The 15,262-nt window shown below is 33.8% G+C and overlaps 1 protein-coding gene across 1 annotated transcript; it reads left to right on the forward strand.

Annotated features, from left to right (window-relative positions):
• The first annotated feature begins 3,525 nt into the window (after positions 1–3,525).
• LOC100014146 (putative protein FAM10A4) lies at positions 3,526–6,201 on the forward strand. The gene has a single exon (XM_016431572.2). It carries the CDS (start codon positions 3,664–3,666, stop codon positions 5,032–5,034), a length of 1,371 nt encoding a protein of 456 aa, XP_016287058.1. The 5' UTR covers positions 3,526–3,663; the 3' UTR covers positions 5,035–6,201.
• Positions 6,202–15,262: the final 9,061 nt, after the last annotated feature.

Consider the following 15,262-nt stretch of genomic DNA (forward strand, 5'->3'; position numbering starts at 1 on the left):
TAGTACCTCTTCTTTCATTTACTTCTTATTCATATTGTATAAAAGTTATTTGTATATATTTGTTTGCTTGTTGTCTCCCATTAAATTATGAGATGTCTGAATACAGGAATTGTCTTGACTCTTCTTTTTACTCCAACATGTAATAATTGAAATGGGTTTGACAAATATATGAATTTAAAAATTATTGTTGTGGTTGCCATTTATAAAAAAACAATTAACTTTTAAGTCAAAATGACTATTAGCAGCTTTTCTTTATAGCAAGATAAATATATTAAAGTGGGAAATATAGAAAAGAGGTAGGGAAAAAAAAAAACTGCCTAGCTACAAATATCCTAAGTCGTAATCCTAGTGCTTCCAGAATGCAAATGAAAATCTGAAAGCAAATCTCACCAGAATTCAAAGTCCTAATTAGGAAACCAAAATCCAAAGAGCCAGGAGACTCTAAAAAATTCACACAGAAGGCTAACCACCAAGAATCTCATAAAAGCTCACACTGATGAGCATGTCCCACCAAAGCACCAACCAAGAGAGAAAATCCTTGCTAAAAAGCCAAGGAACAAATACTTGGAGATAGCTAAATGACCCAGTGGCTAGACCCGCTGGGCTTGGAGTCAGGAAGATTTTGAGTTCAAATACAAATATTTGACATTTACAGGCACTGTGACACTGAGCAAGTCACAATCTGCTTTCCTTAACTGAAGAAGAAAATGGCAAAACACTCCAGTATCTTTATCAAGAAAACTCCAGGATCAGTAGGATCATAATGAGTCAGACATGACTGAATGGCTCAACAACAACAGTATAAGATTCATACTGAATTGAAACAAGTAGACTAGAACAAAGTCATTTTCCAATAGATAAATAATCAAAGGTCATTAATAAATAACTTTTAAAAGGAGAACTTCAAATCAATCAACTGATATTAATTACCTTTTTAATTGTTTTGATAATTGGTATTAGGGAGTAAAAATCACTAAATTCTAAATAATTTTTGCTTTATTTATCCTAATACTGGAAAATTACTCCAAGGAGGTCTAACATGGAAGACAATTTTCAATATATACCACAACAGCATCATTACGTGTCTATATATCTGGGTATTTTAAAGAAAAGAAAACAAAATGAAAACAAATTATTGTGGTATTAGAAATGTTCAGTTTGAGGAGCTCTGAGAAATATGGGGAAACATACAAAGGGATGAAGATTTAAATAACCATAACTAGAAGAGCAATAAACACAATGAATAATTGTAAACATCATTCTTTGTCTAAGAGAAACAATAAAGAAATATATCTCCAGTACCGACTACCATAGGGAAACTGCTTCAATTGTTCATTGACTTATTCATTAATTCAACAAATACTTATTAAGAATTTATAATATTTTGGATTCTGAGTAGTTATTAAGAATACAAAGACAAAAACAAATTGTTCCACAGCTTACCATCAGTGTGGGTTATCAGTGTGAGAATATATGAACATAGTTAAGTAAAAACACAATATGTGCAAATTAAATGGAAAGCAAATTGGAGAAGCAACATCAACAAGGATGGTTGAGGGGCAGAGATTATCAGGTTAGACCCACTTCAGGAAGAAACAGTTTTGAAAGGAGCTATCTATTATAAGAGGTGAAAATAAGAGAAGAAATGCTTTCATAGAAAAGGTGGTAGAAAGTTGTGAGGGAATCTACCAACAGGCCATTTCAGCTAGAAGGTAGAATGTGCGAAGAAAGGTAAGGTATAGAAAAGGGAGGTGGTGAAAAGTTTCAGATACCAGAGTAGAGTTTTTTATTTTAACTTAGAGGCAATTGGAAGCCACTGGAGCTTCTTGTCATGATCAGACTTATGATTTAGGAGTATCACTTTGACAGGTGTATTAAGGTCTATATCTTTTTTTAAAGAAAAGCTTTAATCAGAGAGTGACTAGGTACAGTTTAAAGCTAAATCATTTTAAAATGATGTTTAATCATTTTAATCATTTACTTTAAAAATAAAGTAAAATATAATAAAACTTTATTTAAAAAACACCACCAGGAGAGACATAATCAGTTTTTTTTTTCTAAAATCTGTATTAATATACTCACAGTATTATTATGTTAACAATTTAGTTTTACTGTCAAATTTATGTTAACAATTTAGTTTTACTCTGTCAAATGAGGAAATATGTTTAGTCTGGTAGAACCTATTTTTCATGAGGGTATACTAGCTCATTGTGATCATAACATTTTTTTCTAGTATTTATTAAATGTTCTTACATTTACTATACCCTATGATTTTCCCAGGGATGAAAATCAAGTTCATTGACCTGCAGATTGTAGGCACCATTATTTTCCCTTTCAAGAAAATAGGGGCAAGGGATAGTTAGATGTCTCAGTGGATAGAGACCCAGATCTAGAAATGGAACATCCTGGGTTCAAATGTGACCAGACACTTCCTAGCTGTGTGACCCATGGCAATTCCCTTAACCTCAGTTACTTAGCCCCAAACTCTCCTGCCTTGGAATTTACATAGATTCTAAGACAAAAAGTAAAGGTTTAAAAAAATGAAAGAAAAGAAGGACAAATTATTGTGATATATCTACTGTTTTCCAATACTTTTCACAGAGTTGTGATAAAGCCAAAAGACTAATCTAATGGGCTCCCTATTTAAATGCATGTCATATTCTGGGAAATACACATTTTGGGGTCCTCTTTTTCTTTCCAGGTTGCAAGACTATTTCAATCCCTTTAGTCATTATTAACATGGAATGGGCTGCCTTGAGAAATAGACTATTTCTCCATATAGGAAGTAGATTTGAATCAAAGAAGTAGTTAGATGAGCTCTTATTTAGCTGGCAGAGAGAATTCTTGTTTAGGTACTCTTTGGAACAGATGCCTCTGAGGTCTTGCCAACTTCTGAGATTCTAGACTTTTCTGACAAGTGGAAGTTACAAATTCTGTGACTTCTTCAACTTAAGAGGTTGAAGAAGACTTCAGTTTTTCTGTATATGTAATAATGTAGACATAGTTTGAACTCTGGTTTTCTTTATAATTGATGTTATTCTAAAAGTAGCATTCAGCCTATTTTCTTCTAACAACACATTTCAGATACACAGATTACTTTCCCATTTTTGTTCCTGAGCTTTATTTCTGTCCTGGACTTGTAATTTCATCCAGGAAGGAAACTCTCCAAATGGAAACTCCTTCTACAGTTACAACTCAGCAACTATCTGTCCGTTATGGTCTAGGAAAGTTACCTGGGGCATCCAGAAGAGTTTATTTCCCTAGGATTTCACTTCAGGTATGTCCCCTGAGCCAGAACTCTGTCCCTGGTCTTGCGGGCTCCTATGCGGCCCGGTACACAAGACTTCCTCTTTGTACTTCCGTTCCTTCACAATACATGAAACCCTCTCATTCCGCAAACTGCAATGTCTTCCACAAGTCACTAGCGCTCCCTTTTTCCATCTTTTCTGCGGGAAAGTGTGCAGGAGCTCTCAGTCAACTTCCCCCCCCTCTCTCCTCCCCTAGCCCCAGACAGAAGCTCAGGAGGTCCCCGCGGCGCTTCAGAACGCCCCAGCGCGTGGTAACTCGGCTGCCCCTGTCCCCGCCCACAACGCCAACGCCAACGCCAAGTCAAAGTCAGCCGCCCCGCCCGTCCCTCTCCCCTCCCCACCACCTCCCTCAGACATGGACACCAGCAAGCTCCGGGCCTTCGTGAAATTATGTCAACAAGACCCTGGCCGACTGCACACCGAGGAGCTGCGCTTCCTGAGGGACTGGGTGGAGAGCATGGGTGGGAGGATACCCCCTGATGCACGAAGATTTAGATCAGATGATAGACACTGGGGAGGGGAATCGGAAAGATGGAAACTGGAGGACTACAACAGGAAAGACGACAAGGACACTGAGGAAAGTGAACTAGAACTTGATAATGAAGGAGTAGTTGAAGCCGACTTTGAGGGCCCTCAGGAAATGGGAGATGCCGCTGGAGAGGTAACAGATGAGATGATAGATCAGTCCAATGAATACAAAGTGAAAGGTCTTGATGCCCTGCACAATGGTGAATTCCAGAAAGCCCTCGAACTGTTCACAGAGGCCATCAAACTGAATCCTTGGTTGGCCATTTTATATACCTTAAGAGCCAGTATTTTTATTGAACTGCAGAAGCCAAACGCTGCCATCAGAGATTGTACTAAGGCAATTGAGCTCAATCCCCATACCTCGGAACCTTACAAATGGAGAGGAAAAGCACACAGACTTCTGGGCCACTGGGAGGACGCAGCCCGGGATTTGACTCTGTCTTGTAAACTGAACTTTGATGAAGACGCCAATGCTGTGCTCAAGGAAATTCAACCAAGGATCCAGAGGATTCTTGAACATCGGCGAAAAAAAGAGCAACGACAGAGGAGACGTGAGCAGAGACGTGAGGAGCGGAAGTACAGAGAAAGGGTGGAAAAGATGAGGAAGGCTAGAGCAGAGTTTGATAAGGCCAAAAAAGAGGAAGAAGCTAGGAAAAGTGCCTTTACCCCTTTCCAATTTTTTCTTGGAGAAATACCTCGAAGGGCGGGGAGATTAAGGACTATACCTGGAACATCAGTGCTTAATGAAATTCTTGGTGACCAAGAAATTCTTGCAGCCATGCAAGATAAAGAAATTATGCATGCCTTCCAGGATGTGGCCCGGCATCCAGAAACTATGAGCAAATATAAGAACAACACAAAAGTTATGAATTTCTTTAGCAAATTGACAAACAAATTTGGTGGGTACGAAGAGCTGTTCAATGAAGACTTTGACACTGGTGAAGAGTTAGATGGTGTTCACAGTGAAGATAGCTTTGAGGTTTTGGACCCATCTGTTGATGATGATACTTGGCTCCCAGGACGACAAAAATACTTTGACCATTTTCTTAGTAGTGAACTGGACAAAATTGAACAACGAAGACGTTTGCAGAAAATTGGTGAGAACTTGAGGGGTGCAAGTAGTGATGACGATTTACCTGGAAGAAGAAAACTGCCCTATTATAAGGATTTGGACGATCTCAGTGATGAAGAGCAGTAAGGTGGGACGTGAGACCTAACAATACTAAAAAAAAAAAATTAAAACAAAGACAAACAAAAAAATAATAAAACCCAAATTGGTACCAGATCACTCCTGTACAATGGATTGCTGACATATACCAAACACAGAACCTACTGTCCGTAATTATATCATACCCCCCTCTTCCTTTAAATGACAGTTCCTGCTCCTTCCTCCCAAGTTCCCTTGTGTATTTGCTCCTTATTTCACAAGCTATTTAGGAGTATTATAAGCATACTTTGCATAAACAATGGGACTTATATATATATATTTTTTTTCTTTTTGAACAAAATGCTACTGAAAAAATCATGACTTCATACCAAGCATCCAATTTCCACAGTATTTGGAAACAACTTTCTGAATTTCAAATATTTGCCTTTTGAATCTAAGGAACATATTTGTTTTCCTCTTTAGAGTATCAGGCATATAACTTATGCAAAATATTCTTGGACTATCTAGGGAGAAAGAATAAATTACCATTCCCAACCTTCTTGATCAAAATGAAAAGTCATACACTTGTTTGCAAGTCACTGGAGAAAACCTCTGTTGATCTAGCTTAATTTGTAAGGTATGTTCTTTAAAAGAGCAGAAGTTATTGATGATGTCTGATAGGATTCCAGTCAGGAACTGGAGCCAAAGACATGATCTGTTTTGGGCTTTGGGAGTAGACAGATTATTCCTCATTGAATGCCAAAGGCCAGAAATTCACTGAAGGCAGCTTACAATGACAATGTTCATTTCACCAAAGGGGCAACGCTGAGGTTCATCTTCCCATTAGTTTTGTTTTGTGGGGGCTGTTTGTACATTAGAGATTTCTGTTGAAGGTAGAAGTGTCTGCAAAATTTATTAATCCTCAATAGACAGTGACAATGCAGTGGCTGCATTCATAAGGAAGAAGAGGCTTTGCTCTATGAAGTACTCTAAATCTCTAAATCTCTCTATCCATAACATGGATATGTTGATATGTTTACTTAGTGTCTTACTTGTGGGGTACAGATGCGCTTTGTGCTTAAGGTGTTGGTTAACCTTTGGTACCAGGAAAAGAAAAAAAAAGGACTATCATACAATTGTAAAGTGAAAATTAAATATCCTTTTGTTCAGTCATGTCAACTTCAATAAAATAAAAGATGACTGGTTGCTTCAACATTATTCTTGTTCTGCATCCTTGTGGAGATATATATATATACACAAAAGCATAGAATCAAAATATATAATTATGTTATTTATTGAAATCTGCTATGGTATATTTCAGATAATTGTTCATAATTGGACAATATGCTTGTAATCAATATTTCTATAGCATCAGTAGTTCAGAGTGCAACCCAGATTAACACACTCAGCCTCATCTCTTGATAAGGTCAAGCCTGGTAAGGAGTAGGCAGATGTTATTGTTCAGGAGTAGAAGACAGGACTGAGGAATTGTTTAGATGAACAGATTTCCATTCTAAAGGAATACAGGAGGGGGAACCTAGAATAATTCCCAATTCCTCAATAGGAATTGAGCCTGAGAAAGAGGATGGAAGAAGAGTTACTCCATTGGGTTTTGGCATAGTATTGGAAGTAGGATTGGGTTTATTTCATTAGATCAGGTAGATTAGTCAATTTTCAAATTTTGTGAACTATAGATAGTAGCTATAGATAGAAGATTGAAAAAATAGACATGAGAGGTATTTTTTAAAGTAGGGGCTGGCATTGATCTTTGAGGTGTAGTTAATTAGTAGTTAATCCATCCTATTGTCACCATGAGCTTAAAAGCATAGATATCCTCAGCCCACTTCATCATTTATACTAATCAAGTTTGGAAAGGGAAAAGGATTTTGAAGGTTTTGTCTCTTTTATTTATGGGGGAAAGCCAAAGGACAGTCGACATGGGGCTTGGATCTGTTCGCTGTTTGCTTGGTTTCCTGTCAAAATAATCTAAGAGAAAAAAAGTAAAATTTTAAATAGGTTTGCTTGCAAATCCAGATGTTACATGGTGTTCACCTTTGTTGGTGGAGTCAGGTTATAAATAATAGATTTTTACTTATAAATATCTATAATTTGGGGGAGAAAGTTCAATAAATGATAGTTCTCACAAGACCACAATAACTTAAATTTATTAAAATCATATCTAACTTAGAGACAGTATAAGCACCTTAGAAATTGTATAGTTAATTTAAAAAAGAAACCAGCCTAGGATAATGAGAAAAATCACCCAGAAAAACTTGAGATAGGCAAACTGAGTCTATCTTCCCTTCCCATTAGGATGTAAGCTGGTATGACAAGTATTTTATGCATTCACTTTTAAGTTAAAATTGAAAAAAAGGCCAAAATGGAGAAAATAAAAAGAGTACTTCTGCCAATTCTTGCCATAATTTTGAGTAGACATAGAACATTCTGCTTACCGCATTTGCCATGACTGGATTTTTTTTTTTTTGAGGGGGATGCTTTTGCAAATGTTTCCCTCTTTGACCTTTATACAAAAATACTATTCAAAAAAAGAAATAGAAAATTGCTCATAATCTTCAGGCTTATTATATATTTTCAGCATTCTGAAAGATATAACTTCTAAATAAGATTCATTTAATTATGGAAATCTAATTTTTACTTAAGTAAAATTATCAATGTTACTATGTAAGTGATGTTTTGCCTGGACATCATCCTGTAATATAGGGATTCTAAACACCAAACACATATGTGTATGTGTACATGTATACACATATTATATGTACATGTAGATATAAAAACACAATCATGTATTTATATGTGTATATAAGTGTATACACATACATAGGTATATAACCTATAAACAAGTTTAGATGGTATAGATATTTGTAAATATGCTAATATATAATACATAAAATCAAGTTTATAATATATTATAATACATTTTTCATTATGTGTTTGTGCATATGTAGCCAATATTTAGAATACCAGTGATAAAAAATGTCAGCGCACATTATCACTTGCAAAAATTTGCATAATATTGTCAGGTGTAAATATGGACTATATGTTGATATCTCTCTCATATATATATATTTAGTTTATAGCTATGTAATTAATATACAGGTTATTAAAGATAATATATAACATAAATTACTTAAATATAAAAGAACTTGATGTTCAGAACTCATATACTACAGTACATCAGTGCTAAAAATCACTTTTAACATTATAAATTATAATGTAAATATGGAGCATGTGTATAATTCTATAAATATCTATGGATATAAAATGATTAGATGTAATATAATGTTTGTATGCGTACACACATATATATACATGTACACATACATACACTTAATTTTAATATAATTGAGTTTTTCATTCTCTATTTCATACATTTAAAAATAGTATTCTTTGAATCTGTGAAGGGATCCATTTCACCAAACTGCCAAAAGGAGTAGGGATCCATGTAACAAAATATAAAGAATGACTGGCGGGAAAGTTATTTGTAACCTTGGGCTCAGAGAGTATTAAAAACCAGTCTTCCACAATGTGCTGTCTACAAGAAATACAATCAAAGCAGAGAAAAGCGCAGTGTAAAACTAAGAAATTGGGGCAGGATCTATTATGCTTTAGTGAAAATTAACCAAAAAAAAAAAGCTGGGTAGAAATCAGGATCTCAGACAAAGCAAAATTAAAAATTGTTCTAATCAAGACATATGAAGAAGTTATATGTTGACCACAAACAATGAAACTATCAATACTAAATGTGTACACACACACACACACACACACACACACATACACACACACACATATATATGTATTGATTATCAGAGCATATAAATTCCTAAAGGACAATTGACATGAGTTACTGGAGGAAATAGACAACGTCAACTGGTTTTAAGTAATGGGGGACCTCAATCTTCCCCTCTCAGAAGTAGATAAATACAATCATGACCAAAAAATAAAAAAGAAGTTAGAGGTAAATAGACCTTTAGAAATGTTTAATATGATAGACCTCTGGAGAAAACTGAATAGAAACACAGAAAGGAATATAACTTTTTATCAGCAGTATATAACTCCACAAAAATTGGCCACATAATAGGTAATAAAAACTTCACAATCAAATTATAGAAAAGAAAAAAAATATTAAAAGCCTCCTTTTCACATAATGGAATAAAAACAATTCAAACAATGTCAGCAAAATGAATGATTAAAAATTAATTGGATAGTAAATTTTATCCTAAAGAGTGAATAGGTCAAAGAAGAAATCATAGAAACAAACAAGAATTTCATTAAAGAGAATTGTCCTGAGGAGACAACATACAAAAATTTACAAGATGCAACCTATACTGTACTTAAGGGAAGTTTATATCTCTAAATCTTTACATTAATAAAAATAGAGAAAGAGCAGTTGAATTGGGAATGCACTTAAAAAGAAAAAGGAAATAAAAAACATTAAACAATCCCCAATTAAACACCTAATTGGAAATCTTGAAAATCAAAGGAAAGATTAAGATTGAAAGTAAGAAAACTATTAAACTAATAAGACAAGGAGCTGGTTTTATGAAACACAAGAGAGACAAGTCATTGATTGATTTGATTTAAAAAATATTAGCACCAAAAGTGAAAAAAGGTGAATAACAATGAATGAGGAATTTTTTCTGGACAATTAAAAAATAATTTATTATGATCCATACATGTATTATCATGTAAGTCACACTTCCAAATTAGTCCTAGTAGTAAAAGAACACTCAGACAAAACCCAGAACCCCAAAGTAAAGCCATAAATACACTGATGTGAAAGATTGATGTGATTCACATCCCTCCAACTCCAACTGTTCTTTCTCTGGAGATGATTAACATTCTCCATCATAAATCTTTCAGAATTGTCCCAGATCATTGCATTGCTGAGAATGTCAAGACCTGCTCTTGCAAGAGTAGTCAAGTTTTCATAGTTGATCATAGAATATTGCATCAGTTCTTTCTAGCTTCTTCTGAGATAATCTTTATTATACTTATAAGTATAATAGTATTCCATAGCCAACATATACCACAATTCATTCAGTAATTCTTCAATCAATGGAAATCCTCTCAGTTTCCAATGCTTCTCCACCACAAAAAAAAGCTGCTATTTTTTTTTATGAGTAGGTCCTTTCCCCTTTTTTATTATCTCTTTGGAATACAGTCCCAGTAGTGGTATTACAAGATCAAAGGATATGCATAGTTTTATAATCCTTTGGGCATAGTTAGTTCCAAATTGCCCTTCAGAATGGTTGGATCGATTCACAATTCCAACAATTTTACCACGTCTCCTCCAACATTTATCACTTTACTGTCATATTGACCAGTCTGATGAATGTGAAGTGGTACCTTAGCATTGTTTTAATTAGCATTTCTCTAATCAAGAGTGATTTAGAACATATTTTCATTTTATCAATAGCTTTGATTTCTTCATCTGAAAATTGCTTTTTCATGTCCTTTGACTATTTTTCAATTTGGGAATGGCTTGTATTTTTTATTAAATTTGACTTTTCTAAGAGATTTGAGAAATCAAAACTTTACCACAGAAATCTGTCTTAATTTTTTCCCTGTTGTTTCCTTTCTAATATTGGTTATATTAGTTTTGTTTGTATGAAAACTTTTAATTTAATATAATCAAAATTGTTTAATATCTTATAATGGTTCTATATCTTTTTTTGTTCATAAATTCTGCCCTTTTCTAATTTGGAATTATGCTTAAAAGGCTTTAAAAGAATGCATGCCCTTTGATCCAGCAATACCACTACTAGGTTTGTACCCCAAAGAGATAATAATGAAAAATGTTTGTATAAAATATTCATAAAAACACAGTGCAATTGTTCATTGGCTATGGGAGGGTAGAGGGAGGAGGTGAGGGAAAGAACATGAATCATGTAAATATGGGAAAATAGTCTAAATTTAATTAATTAAAATATTCATAGCTGTGCTAATTATGGTAGCAAAAATTTGGAAAATGAGGAGGTGTCCCTCAATTGGGGAATGGCTGAATAAATTGTGGTATATGATGGTGATGGAATGCTATAGTGCTCAAAGGAATGATGAACTGGAGGATTTCTATATGAAATGGATACCAAGTGAAATGAGCAGAACTGGAGAACATTGTACATAGAAAGTGAATCACTGTGGAACAATAGCAATGCCATGATCCAGCACAACCCTGAGGGACTTATGAGAAAGAATGCTATCTAATGGAGAGAACTATGGGAATAGAAACACAGAAGAAAAAAATATGATGTATTACTTGCTCATATGAATATGGGATGTGGGGTTTTGGTTTTTAAAATATTACTCTATTACAAAAATGAATAATATGAAAATAGGTATTGAGTGATAATACATGTATAACCCAGTGGCAGTGCTTGTTGGCTCCAGGAGGGGGAAGGAAAAAGGGAGGAAAAAAACATGAATCATGTAACAATGGAAAAGTACTTTAAAATGAACTAAACTAAACTAAAATAAATTCTGTCTTCCATAGATCTGCCAGGTAAACTATGTTCCTCCAACTTAGTTATGATATCACTCTTTATATCTAAATCATATACCCATTTTGACCTTATTTTGGTATACGGTATGAGATACTGGCCTAAATCTAGTTTCTGCCATACTATTTTCCAATTTTCCCAGAAGTTTTTGTTAAACTGTTCTTATTCCAAAAGCTGGTGTCTTTGACTTTATCAAACACTACGTTGATAAGGTCTTTTACCTCTCTCTATATTATATATATATATATATATATATATATATATATATATATATATATATGTGTGTGTGTGTGTGTGTGTGTGTATACGCACACACACACACCACATATATATATATGTATATACATATATACATATATATATATATATATACAATCTATTCCATTGATCTACTATTCTACTTCTTAGTCATTACCAAACTGTTCTCATGATTACTGCTTTGTTGTACAGTTTGAGACTTCTAGGTCAATTTCCTTCACATTTTTTTTATTCATTCCCTTCATATTCTTGATCTTTTGTTCTTCTAGATCAATGAATAGATTAAAGCCATTATTTGTAATTATTTTACCCAACAATATGCCAGTAAATCTGACAACCTAAATAAAAGTTGAATGTTTACAAAAATACAAACTGCCCAGAGTAATGAAAGAAGAAATAGAATATTTAAATAACCCCACCACACAGAAAAGAAATTGAATAACCTATCAAATAATTTCCTAAGAAAATGGCTCCAGGTGGGGTTTCCAGTTGCCAAGATAGCAGAGTAAGGAAAACTGTAAAGTCACCTACACCCTCTAAAAGACCACAGAAGAACAAAAACACCTTACAAATAATTCTAGAGTGACAGAACTAACAAAAGATGGAGTGAAGCAGTGCTCCAACTCAGAAAATTGTGACAAGGCAGCAAGGAGTACACATCTCTCTGGGGAATGAGAAAAAGAGTGATGAATAAACCCCAGAAGAACTCAGATGTGATACTACGCAAGAGGCAGGGAAAAGAGTATAATCAACAGTACAGTCTCAGCAGAGGAAGAGCAGAAACCAATGCACTATAGAACAAGCAGAAATGAGAAGAAAGTAGCCCTGTATAGTCCAGTCAGATCTGAAGCCAAGTAGGACCAGCAAGGCAAGAATGAGTAAGTCAGCCCAACAAGGTCCAACCTTAGTGGGATTGGAGAAAACTCAATTTGACTCAGTTGAACTCATTAGATGCACACAGCAAGCTAAAAAGTTTCCTCTAGAGAGTGCTCAATCTGGGACTGAGGCAGCTGACTCTACGAACAATACAAGCACAGGACAATATTCTCTCCACTCCAGGAGTAGAGCTAAGCTTCAAATAAGTAAAACACAGAGAAAGAGACATATGCAAGAAAAATATTTCCATAAGAGATGACTAGATTGAAAACTCAGATGAGGATAGCAATAACAAAATGAAAACTTTTGGAAGTCTCAAAGGAAAATGTGATAGGGCATGAACCCCAAAATTAACTCCTATAAGAGTTTCAAAAAAGTACAGAAAAACAAATAATAAAAGACTTAGAAGAAAAATTAGAAAAGCCTCAAGACCAGATGGATTCACAAGTGAATTCTACCAAATATTCAAAGAACAATAAACTCAAATACTAAATAAACTATTTGGAAAAAAAAGAAGAAAGAATTCTTCCAAATTCCTTTTATAACACAAATATGATACTGATACTTTTGCCAAGAACTTAAACTAAGAAAGAAAACCACAGACCATACTCCTTAATGAATATTGATACAAAAATTTAAATACCAGCAAGGAGATTAAAGCATTACATCACAAAGATCATACACTATGACCAGGTGGGTTTTTTTGCCAGAACGGAGGGATGGTTTAATATGAGAAATCTATCAGCATAACTGACAATATCAATAACAAACAAATGGAAACTATATGATTATATTAACAGATGGAGAAAAAAAGTTTTTGACAGAAAATATTGGAATAAATGGAGTTTTTCTTAAAGTGATCAATAGTATCCATCTAAAATCAACAAGCATTATCAGTAATAGCGATAAATTAGAAACATTCTTGTTAAGATCAATGGTGAAGCAAGGATGTCCATTATGAACACTAATATTATACTAGCAATATAGGCTATAAAAATAAGAGCAAAAAAAATAAAGGAATTAGAATAGGCTATTAGGAAACAAAGTTATCATTCTTTACAGATATTTTGGTATATCTAGAGAATCAGCCAAAAAATTAATAGAAATAATTTGCTTTAGCAACTTTGAGGATATAAAATAAACCCACATGAGTCATTGGCATTTCTGTTTATCACCAACAAAGTCCTAGAGCATGAGAGAGAAAAGGAAATTCCATTAAAATAATGGCAGACAATATAAAATATCTAAGGGTACCAGAACAAATCCAGCAACTATAAGAAAACAATTACAAAATACTTTTTTTTCCCCCACAGGTGAAGTCAGATCTAAACAATTGGAAAAGCATTAAATGTTTATGGATAGGCTGACCAATATAATAAAAACTATAATCCTGCCTAAATTAATTTACATATTCAGTGTCATGCCAATCAAATTACTCAAAAATTATTGCGTAGAACTAGAAAAATCTAACAAAATTTATCCAAAAGAATGAAAAGTCAAGACTATCAAGGGAATCAATTAAAAAAAAAGCATGAGGGAAGAAAGCCTAGCTGTAGCAGGTCTTAAACTATCTTTATAAAATGCTAATCACCAGAACAATTTAGTACTGACTAAAAGAGTAGTGAATTCAGATAATAGATTAGGTAATCAATATACAAATGTTAATGACCATACTCATCTAGTATTCCTTAAATCCAAAGATCCAAGCCTTTGGGGCAAGAATTCATTATTGGACAAAAACTTTTGGGAAAACTAGAAAAAAATATGGCAGAAACTAGACACAGATCAATATCTCACACCAAACACTACAATAAACTCACATTGGATACTTGATTTAGAAATAAAAGGGTGATATCATAAACTAATTAAAGGTCAGAAACATTATATTGTCAGACGTATGAAAAAGGGAAGAATTTATGATCAAATCAGACAAAGAGAATGTTGCAAAAAATGAAATTAATAATTTTGATTACATTACAAATTTTTGTACAAAAGAAAACGAAGGCTACCAAGATTAGAGGAGAAATGACAAATGTGGGGGGAAGAATTATGTTTCTCTGACAAAAATCTCATTTCTCAAATATATAGATAAGTACCTCAAATTTATGCAAATATAAATCATTTCCCAATTGATAAATGTTCAAAGGATATGAACAGTCTTCAGATGAATAAATTAAACTTATTTATTGTCACATGAAAAAATGTTCTAAATCTTTATTGATGAGAGAAATTCAAAATAAAACAATTCTAAAATATCACTTCAGAACTATAATATTGGCTAATAGGTCCCAAAAGCAAAAGGATAAATGTTAGAGGGGATGTGGAAAAATTGAGACACTCATATACTGTTAGTGGAACTGATATCATAATTCTGGAGAGCAATATGGAATTATAAGCAAAGGGCCATCAAACTATGTACATTTTTTGACCCAGAAATACTACTACTCTGTATCCCAAAGATATCAAAGAGAGAGGAAAAGGACCTATTCATACAAAAATATTTTTAGCAGCACTTTTTGTAGTGACAAAGTATTAGAAATCGAAGGGGTGTCCATCAAGCGAGGAATGGCTGAGCAAGTCATGGTATATGGTTATATTGAATACTACTGTGTCATAAGAAATAA

Source organism: Monodelphis domestica, chromosome 3 (genome assembly GCF_027887165.1).
Source record: "Monodelphis domestica isolate mMonDom1 chromosome 3, mMonDom1.pri, whole genome shotgun sequence".
Lineage (NCBI taxonomy): Eukaryota > Metazoa > Chordata > Mammalia > Didelphimorphia > Didelphidae > Monodelphis > Monodelphis domestica.